General features: G+C 39.4%; 1 protein-coding gene across 3 annotated transcripts in view; it reads right to left on the reverse strand.

Moving 5' to 3' along the window:
- The window catches only part of KATNIP (katanin interacting protein), a 519,483-nt gene that overhangs the window by 469,830 nt on the left and 36,292 nt on the right, over positions 1–13,361 (reverse strand). For all 3 annotated transcript variants that reach the window (XR_011338570.1, XM_069870032.1, XM_069870031.1), the window contains exons 16-21: positions 12,496–12,559; positions 9,609–9,786; positions 7,021–7,186; positions 1,741–1,898; positions 1,362–1,426; positions 43–153 (exon numbers count right to left, since the gene is read on the reverse strand). Coding sequence is in view for 2 of the 3 variants with exons in the window: in XM_069870032.1 (XP_069726133.1) it covers positions 43–153; positions 1,362–1,426; positions 1,741–1,898; positions 7,021–7,186; positions 9,609–9,786; positions 12,496–12,559 (742 nt within the window). In the remaining variant the exon portion in view is untranslated. The remainder of the gene's footprint in view (positions 1–42; positions 154–1,361; positions 1,427–1,740; positions 1,899–7,020; positions 7,187–9,608; positions 9,787–12,495; positions 12,560–13,361) is intronic.

Raw genomic sequence — 13,361 nt, forward strand, 5'->3', positions numbered from 1 at the left:
GGGAGCAAACCGTTTATCTGAAACAGAGATGTAAAAGGATACTGTTTTCAGTTAGTAAGATTTGGTCTCCATGTTCATTGAACAACTCAAGTCCATTCAAACCAATGTAGTATGGATCGCCCCAAGTTGTCAGAAGCTGAAACTGGAAAATAACTGAGAAGCAAAAAGCTGTTAAGGAAAATTTTGATACTGATACCTTCTCCTAACAGACATTTAGTCTGCAGTTTCAAAAATGATTGTGCAGCACACATCTCCATGTCAGACATTCTTCTCTGCAGCTCAGGTGTGTTACACCATGGGTGAAAAAAGGTTTTCCCTTCTGGCTTTACTATGTCTTAAACCCCTCAGGATAAACTATTTTCTTTTAAGACAGTAAGTCTGCCATTTGTCTCACTGAAAATATACACACTCAGATGAACATCTGCAGGTGGCACAACAAGGCAAAAGTCTATCTATACACATTCATATATATATATATACACACACATGTTCACATCTATATTCTTTCATATATGTTCTTCCATCAAGCGAGCTAATGACTTTCTCAGTGGTGCCCTAGCTCCTTACACATTGTAACTTTTTAACACCAGACCTCCTATTTGCAGCATTTACTGCCTTCCTATGTTTCCTGAATATGCCTTTGCCTGGTTTTGAATCATATGGGTGATAACTGGGCCATAAATATGCCCCTAAACTGAATGGCAGCAGATGTTGTGATGGAGCCTGTGCTGCCTGTTTCTCTAATGGAGCACTCACTTGTATCTCTTTCCTCTATCCAGCCACTGACTTTCATGAACCTGGCAGGACTTAGTATTGCTGAGATCTCATTGTCTCCAAACTTGGTTAGAACACCCTAATGGATTTAAAAGACCTGTCAGATAGATGGATGGCACAACAGCAAGTATTATCACAAAAGGCTGTGCTGTGCTTATCTAGGAGAACATAAGCTTAAAGTGTCAAAAACATTAAGAAAAATGGCAAAAATATTACATAGTTATGGTTAAACTTAATAAAGACATAAAATGAGATAAACATTAAAAAATATGCAAAAATATGAAGACTACTTCTAGTTTTGATAGGTTGGCTGGATACTGTGCTAATGGGCCTCTAGCTACAGTTTGGATGGATTATAAAAGTCAGGAGAAAAAGCTACCAGAGCATATCAAGACAAGTCACACATTCATATACTATGTTCCATTTATTTATACTTAATACATACTTAATGGAAGCTTTTCTCATATTCTTGGCATTTCGTTGATTTCTTAAAGCACCAGAAATTGTTGTATTCAAAAACAGACTCATAATGATAATATAGAACTCTACAATATTCTGTAGGACAAGAAAATGACAGAGAAGGATACATCCACTGGGCATTAATGGTGCTTCATAATCCATACTAGCTTGCTCCATTCTCTTTGAACCAGTCCTGCCAAAAAAATTCAAGACAAAATAGTTTCTTTATGTACCTTGGCTCATTCAGAAATGAAGACAAAACCCCAAAGAACTAAGATACCAAAAACACCACTCCCCAGCCCTCCTGCCTGCGATGATGGACTAGACTGTCCTCTGATCTCAGTAAAATCTGGTTAACAGCATATCATTAAAACCCAATGAAACAATGAAGTGCTTCACGTTTTCATCCAGATGCCTCATACAATTGGCTTGAAGACAGAATATGAAAGAAGACTAAACAGTTAAGAGAAATTTTGTGGTTCAGATAGCAAAACCATCCTACTTTACCTCCTTTGTACTTTATTAATCAGCTGGGGCTGCAGATAGTCGAGAAAGAGAATTTCCTGGGCGAAGTCAAAATGGCAGTTGCCTGGTCCCTTGCGGATCAGAAAGCCCTCTGGTGGGGAGATGCTGTGACCATCCAACAACACATGGACTACCTTAGCCTTGTTTAAAATAACATAACAGAATGTTACATGACATGACATTACATAAAATAAATTAGATCCAAAACAGCTGCATTCACTTCAGAGGCTGAAATAATTTTGTTCTACTTATTTCATTCCTCTACAGTATGACAACCCTTGGCAGAAGAAAGCCTAAACCAGCAGATACCAGTTGCAAGCCATAGTGTGCAATTCAGAGCATCACAGCTGACATAGAATCATAGAATAACCAGGTTGGAAGAGACCCACCGGATCATCGAGTCCAACCATTCCCACCAATCTCTAAACCATGTCCCTCAGTACCTCATCCACCCACACCTTAAACACCTCCAGGGAAGGCAAGTCAACCACCTCCCTGAGCAGACCGTTCCATTGCCTAATGACCCTTTCAGAGAAGAATTTTTTCCTTATGTCGAGCCTGAACCTCCCTGGCGGAGCTTGAGGCCATTTCCTCTTGTCCTGTCCCCTGTCACTTGGGAGAAGAGCCCAGCTCCCTCCCTCTCCACAACCTCCCTTCAGGAAGTTGTAGAGAGCAATAAGGTCTCCCCTCAGCCTCCTCTTCTCCAGGCTAAACAACCCCAGCTCTCTCAGTCGCTCCTCACAAGACTTGTTCTCCAGCCCCTTCACCAGCTTTGTCGCTCTTCTGCCTCAACATCCTTCTTGTGGTGAGGGGCCCAGAACTGAACACAGGATTCGAGGTGCAGTCTCACTCAGTGCCGAGTCCAGAGGGAGAAGAACCTCCCTGGACCTGCTGGCCACGCCATTTCTGATCCAAGCCAAGATGCCATTGGCCTTCTTGGCCACCTGGGCCACTGCTGGCTCATGTTCAGTCGCTGTCGACCAACACCCCCAGGTCCTTCTCCTCCAGTCAGCTTTCCAGCCAGACTTCTCCTAGTCTGGAGCTGCTCAGGGTTGTTGTGCCCCAAGTGCAGGACCCGGCATTTGGCCTTGTTAAACCTCATGCCATTGGTCTCTGCCCAGCAGTCCAGCCTGTTTAGATCCCTTTGCAGAGCCTCCCTACCCTCCAGCAAATCCACACTTCCCCCCAGCTTGGTGTCGTCTGCAAACTTGATCAGTGGGGATGGGAGAGGTGAGGATTTAGGGGAAGAAAAAAAAATGTATTGAAGAGATCCTTCAATTACTGCATCTCACTAGGTCTCAGAAAACTGAAGTGTCCTTTCTTCTCTGAAGGGATTCTCAAGCATTGGAACAGGCTGCCCAAGGAAGTGGTGGAGTCGCCATCCCTGGGGGGATTTAAAGACGTGTAGATGTGGCACTGAGGGACACAGTTTGGTGGTGGACTTGGCAGCTCTGGGTTTACAGTTGGACGTGATGATCTTAAAGGTCTTTTCCAACCTAAATGGTTCTATGGTTCCTGAGCCTGCAGCAATACGTACACACATAAAAAATGGGGAGACTCAGCTTTCAAGTCAGCATATGTCACAAAGGTGATTTGAGGAGACAGTTAAGAGTCATCGTGTACCTGAATGCACAGCTAGACCAGGCCTGATTGCTCAGGGCAGGCTGAAGTTGGCCTTTACAAAACCACATAACCCAGTACGCTCTCAAGAGCAGACTCTTTTGTGTTGCTGTTGCATTTATACAAACCCTGTATTTCACCAGTTCTATTTTTCTGTGTAGCAAATGGCACTCAGACTTTTCCAGGATCATGCAACCTCATCTACCGAGCAGTGCGGTTTGTAACCTAAGGGCATGTGAATAAAAGAGAGGTACCCATACTAGGCAGAAAGAACAGAGACTTCTGCACACCATAGATGCATGCACATCGTATACAATCTCTGAAGATTAAACTAAATAATTCAGGCATACTTGTTCAGATGATGTAGGACTCCTGACCCTTCACCCTCCCCCATTAGCACCATCTGGTGTCCTGTGCACGATCCCAGCCACATAACAATTCAATCATGCAGCAACAAATACCACTGCATCTTGTCCTAAAATACGCTAAATATAACATCACGTTAATCACAAGCAGCATCTATCACACTAAGTCTTTCAGTAACTACTGGCTAAGGAAGGAATAACACCTGTTAAATACCAGATGGCCTTGTAACTGGCACTATGATCAAAGCTTGCTGATTAATGGACTGAACCCAAAGAGATTCATTTAGTTAACAGTAGAATTAATCTAGTCTAAAGGCAATATAAGTCATCCTTCTAATATTTAGATTTTATACTGACTGATGCATAGATGATTATTTGAGGTTAACTTAGTTTTGTATGCAAATATTTAATTTTCATTATCAGGATTTCTATTAAAATGTAAATACAATATTTCTATTATAATTTCCATTTCAAGTGTCTATCTGAGCAGAACTTAAACACATTCAGAATTTTCTGCAAAGCCCATATATTATCAGTGACCTGATAGTCATAACAGTTTTCAATTTTTTTCAATTTGTAAATGAATTATTTTATTCAATTACAAATTCAGTAAGTTACACATGCAATATCACAAGTAATTTTCAGGAAAAAATATATATATATTTAATTTTTTTACACAAACATTTCTCGATTCAAAATCCTTGGGTATTGTACCAGACTAGAGGAGATACATACTCAGGTCATCTCCAAACAGCATGAAGATTAATTAGGAGGGAATGTTTGTATGAGTACCAAGTATGGAGAAATAATTATTTCTGGTTTCATCCTTAATAAGCTTGGGAGCAAAGAAAGGAAATACACTTCTCATATCAGAAACTCTTCTGTATGCTACCTTCCAGCTGAATCAGTCTGCCAGGCTAAGAAGTGAAAAAACCACTGAAACACACTTCAGGTTAGGAAACATGTATTGAATGGGAGGCCTAGAGACTTAGAGATGAAATCTTACCTATTATACCACAGCTGCTTATATTTATGTGCCCTTTACAGCCCTCATTTCTAAGTAATTTTCATCATCTGAGAAGGCACTCAACCATCACACATAGCATTTTACAAATCACATAACAAAGCTTTCACAAGGTAATTTTTCATAGAGCTGGAAATAGCACACCAGCCTTCATTTTGACAGTTCACTGCCATTACCCTCATACTAAAGCTGTGAATAGAATCCACCGGTCTACGGCTGCCTAGCAAATCATTATATCTCATACCCGGGGACCGTGTCTTAGAAGGAACAGCAATACTTCAAGAGACAGATGTCACAATGCCCTGGGTTTACAGCCTAAAGCCTCTTTACTGTGACCCAGCAGATAACCTGCATCTTCAGTTTTCCAAATAATTTATTTTATCCTTTTAGAGGACTGCAGATACAAACTCATTTCAATTGTACCCACTCACTTTTATGGGACTTACAGGTATGCCACTTGCGTGTATACTTTATCATCAGACTCACCTCTTTTTTCTACCTAGCAAAGTAAATGGTGAAAATAAACCTTTTTCTTTCTTTCTTTCTTGGTTTGGCCTCCGAAGACCAATTTCAACATTACATTTTAGGATTTGGCTAGTTCTTTCCCTCCTTTAATAACAGAGACACACATACAGGGAGTTGATCTGGTATGAAAATTCATGTTCAACCTTTTCTCCCCCTGCTATGCCTTGGGAGAAGCCTGGGTTTACAACAGCAGTGAAAATATTCCACACCATCATTTAAACACAGTTCTTTATGTTGCATTTTGTATGCAGAATCACAGAAAGATTTGGGTTGGAAGGCTGGAAGGGACTTCTGCATGTCTCCAGTCACAGCTCCTGCTCAGAGCAGAGAAGCCTACAAAGCTAAATCAGGTCATTCTGGACCTTGTCAAACTGAGTTTTGAAAGTCTCCCATCATTGTGTGCTGTCCCAGGGCTATACCACTCTCCTAGGGAAAAGTTCTTTCTTCATGTTAAATCATAGCAATTAAGTATCAGATTTTGCTGAAAACCCCTGGTTGTTATACAGGGGATATGTTTAGATGGGATGCTCAACGTGTTCCTGAACCCTGCCATATGTCAAACATGTTGGATTAATGCAATGTATTACAAAATCACATGTCGCATGTTAAAATCTCTAGATGAATTGTGGCTTAAATCAAAGATCTTAGGCTGTGGGAGTGTCCCTGGCACTGAACAACACCCCATGCCCATATTCAAATACGACAGAGCCCTGTTGTGGAATGGGAACACCTCCTATTCACACAGGGTTCATATTCAAAACAATTCCTGGGAGGTAAATATACAGAAAATAGCAGTTCTGACACTTTTGACACTATCTTGCCCAATTTTTTGAAGGATTCATGTCTTCAACTTAAATTCTAGGAGTTTTTCCAGAACTTTGCTGACTCTTTGTTCTGTCTCTCTAGTTTAGTAGGCATCAACTTTTTTTTTTCTTATCCATTGACTGAGTTTGGACTTTAAGAAGGCAACAATTATACGTGACGGGGAGGATCTGCAAACAAATGGATTCATAAACTTTCTGTGCATTGAACAGCAACTACTTCTTCACTATCATTACAGGCGCATGTATAGCTTCTGAGAAACACTAGGCAGATGAGGGACAGCCAAGCTCAGAGTGCCAGCAAGATGGGACAAGATCTCTGACAGGATTTAACTGCCAGTCACTTCCAAGAATTCAATATGAATAAAATATAAAACAAGTAACTTGGAAAAATAAGAGAATAGGTATTTTAGTTGAGCTACTTTAGCCAAACTATTCGAAGATGTCAACTTTCCCTAAAAAACGCTAGAGTGCTAGGGATTCTCCTTGCTGGTATTGATAATTGACCTTCCGTACCTTCTTTAAGCAGAATTTCTGTTGGAGTATCACCCCCTGTTCTACCATTCTTTGTGTTCCAGGAAATAAAGAATCACATGCTATGCTGAAATACTAGACACCAAGAGGATACCACTTCGGAATCACGTATCTTGAAAATAATATGTGCTGTTGTATGTGTCTCTTAGAAAAATCAGCTGTGAAGATTTCTTTAAGCTATCTCTGGCTTTTTTTCAATATTTGCTGTTTGTGAAGACAGAAATGCATTATACCTGCCACAAAATTCAGACTCAGACAATCTAGGAAGATTTATGGTGTTCCATTAAGGCAGCTATATTCATTTATCACAGTACCAATTTTCCAATGCACTGCTGTATATTTTTGCTGGCAGTGCTCCTTTTCTTTTACTTACCCCTCTAAAGGTATCCTCTGGAGATTTATTATAGTTCCAAAAGCGAAGCCCTGCAATACTTTCAATTTTATCAAAATGGATTGTGAGCAGATGATCTTCTCCAAAAGAGAAGGGAATGAGCCACATATGGTCATCCTCCACTGTGATATTAGTCCCATCTATTAACCTACAAAGAGAAAATCCATTAGCTGCAAAAAACGGAAAAGGTTGCTTTTTTCATGAAAATCAGCTACTTCACTGAATGTTAATTTCTTTCTAGATGCCACTTCCAGTTCCCAGGGTTTATTGTGCCATGTGCATGCAATTAAAAAGCACAGAAGACATCAAAAATAATACAAAATTGTTGAATTAAAGGCAGTGGGGGAGGGGGGGAGAAAAAAAACCCCTGTATTTCCTTTAGTTTGGTCTGTTTGAGGAAAAAACAAAGACATCCTTAGGCTTTCCCTGTGTGAAGAGAGGCAGGCAGAGGAAGCTCACCTACCTTTGTGCCACAATGGTCAAAGGCAAAACTCCACACGGCCCAGACACAATATAACTTATTAATCCAGTTCCATGTCTAAGCTAGTGCATCTGGCACTATGCAGCGCGTTACTATGCCAACGTAACTCTACTGAATCCAACACAGAGCTGGAGAACCCAGAGATGAAGCAGAGTTTGTTCACATCCTTCTTCATGTGCACAGTTAGGCGCATAACTACTTTTTAAAAAGGTTTCCACCAGCATGACAATGTCTTTTCAAAAGAGCACAGGCTTCAGGCTGACTCAATAAAGCTAATTGCGTTTTTTCCTCATTTGGGAATTCTGGCTTTCTATTATTCTACCACCAAATGTGGCATACAAAAATGGAGTAAAGGAGAAAATGAATTAATTGCTCACTGTAATTACTTTTATACACTGCCCTACATACTTACTATTTATTTAAAAGCTTAATGGAAGACAATGTCAGACTTGGCACTTTCTTAAAGAAAAAGATTTGAAGAATGACTCTTTTACAGAGGAACTGATTAGGGAGCCCATGAGAGAAGATATAATCATTAAATTGGTCCTGAAGTACAGTACCTATTCCAAGTGCTACAGCTGTAGAGCACTGTCACGTACTCAAATTCAACATGCCAGCAGAAATATCAAAAGCAAGAAAAAGCCCCTATTGCTTGTGCCAAAAATATTTTTAGGCAAAAATTATGAACTTAAGAAGCAACAAAACAAAATAAAATCATTACACACAGCAGACAGAATATTAAGGGATGTCCTACTGGAAGCACTTACTAAGAAAGACGTTAGAAAGAGGGAGGACTTGAAAACTCCAAGCCAGTCTGGCTCAGTGGCAGGATAAAGAAAGTTATTACAAGCCATCTTACAGCAAAAGTCATGATCAAAACACCCTAAATTGATAGGATCATAAACTCTGGAAGGCTAAATGTTTAAGGAGAGGAAAAAAAAAAAAAAGAAAGAAGAGTATGAAGGCTAGGCAAGCAAAAGGTACCATAAATAAAATTCCTCAAACACATCAGGAGCAGAAAGCCTGCCAGAAATTCTGTAGGATCAACAGATGACTGGACTGCAAATCAGAAAAGATAACCAACAGAAAAGCTGAATGACTTCTATGCGTCCATTATGGTGGAGTCTCTCTGGAGTCTCTTCATCACAGGGAATCTCATGGGGAGATTTCTTAGATTGTGATGCCCACAGAACAGATTTCACACAAACAGAAGAACTGAGGAATATATACAACTAAGCTTGGCATTTGTATTAGTCAGATTAGCAGAAATCAAAGAACAGTGTTAGTGTACACGTAAGAAATACAAGATTCTGAGGATGATCCAACAAAGACTTTGAAAAGAGAAGTTCTAATTCATAAAGTTATTAATGCAACCATAAACATGCCAGAGGACAGGATTACAACTGAAAATATCCTTTAAAATTGAAATATGACCCAGAAACAACAGGATGCATCTTCAGTAACAACAAATGCCAAATCTTCTCCAGACCTATATCTTATGATTCCTAAACTGCTACCATTTAGGAAGTATAAGTTAATTTGAGGAAGTATACTTGTCAATGAAACTTCATTGGAATTACAAAAAAAAAAAAAAAAAAAGCTACAGAATTTGCTAAAAGAAAGGCATCTATTTGTGCAATAGCTTGATACATCCGCATCTTATGCTAACTTGAAAATTTTCCTCTAAATTCTCCAGAAATCCTGCATAAATTTTACTGCATATGCATAGACAGATGCTAAAAAACACCCACATTGCTGCCTGGAAAGCAGAGACACCAACCAGGCATGTTGTCATCTCCTAACTCAAACACCATCTTTTGGAAATATCTCATTCATGTTTCTACAACAAGCTGTTGCTGGGTAGCTTGTGAAATCCGAGAGTGAGCTGTGATGGTATGAAAATCATTTTTGCATTAACCTGTTAGCATAATAGAAGTTTATATAATTCTGTCACTTTAAGAAGTTCGATGCAAAATGCATCCAAAATTCATAAAATCCAAAAGTATTGGTGGAAACAACAGGCATGAAGACAAAAAAAAAAAGAGCCCCACAGAACATGCTTGCACAATCCAACTATTTTGCTACTTACTTTTCTAATGTTCTGTAATCTCCTGTATATTCTGGAAGATCATTTAAGTCTCGGGGTGAAGCAAAAATCTGTTCCATACTTATTTTTAATGCATGGCCATTCTTCCCTATCACTTCAAGTCCTGTCAGTCCAAGGTAGTGAGAGTCTCCCCAGGTCATGGTAAAATTCAGTTGGAGGCCTAAATAAAAGAATATTCACATAATATATCTACGTACATATTTACTAGTTTGAAGTCAAGAGATAATATAAGCAGGCACACAAGTCCCAGCCACTAGCAGTATGTGTATTTTGTTTAGATTATATAACTTTATATGCCGTGTTTGCCTATTTCCTGATCTGCATTCCTATCTCCATGGAACAGCACAGTATATTCTGTGAAGCTGCGTTAGACCCCTTTAGCAAGCTACCAACATCTTATTCACTTCTAACAACACGGCCCCGATCAAGCGTGTTACCAAGTGTCTCATTACATCGATCGCAGACTGACAGCGATTCAATGACACATTTAAGCAGTTACATGACAGATTTTGTGATTACACAGAGACAGAGAAGACCTATTAGTCTGAAGTCTATCTATCATCTTTTGCCAGCTAAATGGATATATAGACCCATATAAATCCAGTCTCTCATAAAACCATAAATTGTTAGAGAACACCAACTCATAGTTAAACTGAAAAGCAAATGTGGTTGACTAATGTGCTTAAATTACTATCTTCACATCAGAAAGGGACATGTGGAAGTATTTTAATGGGACAGCATTAGAGAAAAGCAGTAACATTGATTAGCCCACATCTCCAAAAAATAAATAGGAAAGAAAAATTGGGCAAAAGACTTTGCATTTATCTTCAGATCCACTTGTTTCATGCCTTACTGAAAAAAAATAAATAGCATATACAGATATAATAAATAATATCCCAATCTGATCAAGTTCCATAAAAATCCATTACTGTAAATTAAAAATATCTTTAATTTCACACATTACAGAGGCCCGGAAATAAGCAGTTTGGATAATATCTAAAGCAGCACCAGTTGTCATGATGCCCTGTAAAACAAACAGCATCAAAGCTATTAAGCCATCCAGCCCAATTACCTATAAATAGCTGTAGCAATTTACACGAAACTACGTCTTGATGTACACATAAATTCACTAGGGCGTAAGATCTCTATCGCATTTGCAAGGACACTAAGAAATAAATAGTTCTATTGGCTGACAAGTTTGGAGCTATGGCTATATTGGCATCAGATGCTACTCCCAAGGCCATTCCTAAGGCTAAACTTGCTTTGTGTACAAGTACATAAGAGTCCCCAGGCAAAACCAGAGCATATTTTCAAACAAAAGGGAAAAGATAGGGTAAAATAGCTACCCACACAAGGTTTAACATTCACATCACCATGCCAATGCCTTCAGAGAATATAAGATTCAGGCTTGGAAAGACTTACAGTGGTCTCTAAACCGAGTCAAAGCTCAGAGCATGTCCATTACATAGGTCCAGCAGGATCTTATCCAGTTTGAATGTCTCCAAGGCTGGCAGGTTTCAAAACCTCTCTCAAACATTGTTCCAATGTTTGACTGCCCTCAGGGTGAAAAAAGATTTCATAATACCCCGTTGGAAATTCTTGCCTTCTACCATGTTGTTTCTGCCTCTCAACCTGACCTGATCTGCATCGCTGGGAATGGCCTGGATCTGTTCTCTCTATGCTCTCCTGACAGCTATAGAAAGCAAGATGATCTCCCAAGATGAACAAGTCAACCCAGCTCTCATGCCTTTCTCACATGGAGTATTGCAACTTCCTGACAGTCTTGGTCACCCTGTTCCACTGGACCCTGTTCCAGGATGCCAATTTTCTTCTTGTCCTAAGGAGTTCCTTACTTGGAAATACAAGTAAGGTGATTTACAAAAATAGTCCCTTGTAGCAATTAATGGCAATTTTTTCCTGTATAAGACAATAAATTAGGGTTTCTTCTGTGTTTCATAAGACATAGAAAGCCTTCAACGCAACTAGCTTTTTCCAGCTCTCTCCCTTCAAGAATTCCTGGGAATCAGATCCTTTTTGTCTGGTAGAGACAAATTAGCCACCAGATAGTTAACAATATCCTGTCAGTATGAGAGACTGCATCTGCTGAGCTCTGAGCCACATCCTCACTAGTTTTTTGACCCACTCTGAGAAACAAGAGGAGGGAAAGGCATCTTAAGTTCATGGATAAGAAGTGACCCTAGACTTGCTCATAGATAAAGTTCATAGATGTAGGTATAGCTCACAGGTCACAGATCTCAGGTACAGTTCACAGATATGTGGCTAAATAAGCCACAGCATGTGTGTATTTTCAGAGAGCAAATCACAGGTTGCTAAAGACTGGCAGCCAGGCCCAAGAATCCAGTTCCTCTTGTGCTGGTCAAAGGACCAAGAGCTGATACTGAAACTTCCAGGCCATCCAGAACCACTTAGGAAAATAATTTAAAGGCCCACAGAGAGTTGGTTTTGCACAGGATAGAGGAATCAAGTACTTTAAGTATGGATGTAACATTCTGGTCTAGCTTTACTATTGAGTTTCTATTGTCAATCCGATCTGAGAAATTCTGTCAGTCTACATAAATACATAGGATTGGGAGAGAATTACTGGGTAATGGACACAGCTATTACAAATCCCATTCAGGGAGTAGGCAAATGGCTAGTGTTATTTTTCTGAGATTAAAAGCCAACTGCTACAATATAATATTCTAAATGCTATAGTAAATAAAGCTTCTGCCTTACATTTTGAATTATTCTTCTTTATTCTAGACCTGACATCTGTCACGAAGTTCTGCACAACTCTGACAGATCATATCCTCCTTACTAACGCACTAGGGGGGAGGTGGTTAAGCAAGAAGTCAATGTAAGAACTTACATTTTCCCGTAAATATTCCTGATTCCTTAGGCAAACAATCAGAGAGAGAATCTGGATCTTGGACCTAAAAAGTAAACCAACAAGTACGATGAATATGCATATCACAAACATGATAGGGATCCTGCTTATTAAATGAAGGGGGTTTGATGGGGGTTTTTGACTATTTCCTTTTTTCTTGGTTATTTTTTTTTGTTTGGTTTTGGTTTTTTGTCCAGCCTTTTGTATATCAATCTCCCCTTTGCTGCATCACCCGGACTGTCCTGTAATAATGGAAAACATGACACAAAATGTAGAAGACTATATGGGTCCTTAGAAGGTCATAGGTAAAAGGATTTTTTTGTCTTAAATGCAAGACTCCCTAGTGCAGGCTACCTATACACAAAGAGGCTGAAATTCTTAAGTCACTGTTATTTCCCTGCAGACTGCCATCAGCTAGTGATAAAACACTATTTACAACATGTTGCAAATCTGTTGCAGAGATAAGAAGTGTGGAAGGAAGTTAAGACCTCAGAGAGTGCCACCACCATTTCTTCTCAAGAATTAAGGGGCAGAACAAACATACGCACTCATCTAAAAGCTTGAATTTGTTCTTCGACAACACTAATTAATAACAGCCTGTGCTATTAAACATAGCAGAAAGGGAATGAACAGATGATAAAATTTCCTGATCATTTTGGGGAAATTCAGGTAGTAAAGACAAAGCACAACCGCCAAAGTTTGAAGATAGACTTCATTTCATTAAGTGAGCATGATAAAATAGCTAATTATGTTCACTGTAGGTAAATGTAAAAATGTTACACATGAGGAAAACAGTCCTAAATTTACCCATACAGTATTGGGTTCCAAACAAATTAAGAGCAGATTAG

Source organism: Phaenicophaeus curvirostris, chromosome 16 (genome assembly GCF_032191515.1).
Source record: "Phaenicophaeus curvirostris isolate KB17595 chromosome 16, BPBGC_Pcur_1.0, whole genome shotgun sequence".
Classification (NCBI taxonomy): domain Eukaryota; kingdom Metazoa; phylum Chordata; class Aves; order Cuculiformes; family Cuculidae; genus Phaenicophaeus; species Phaenicophaeus curvirostris.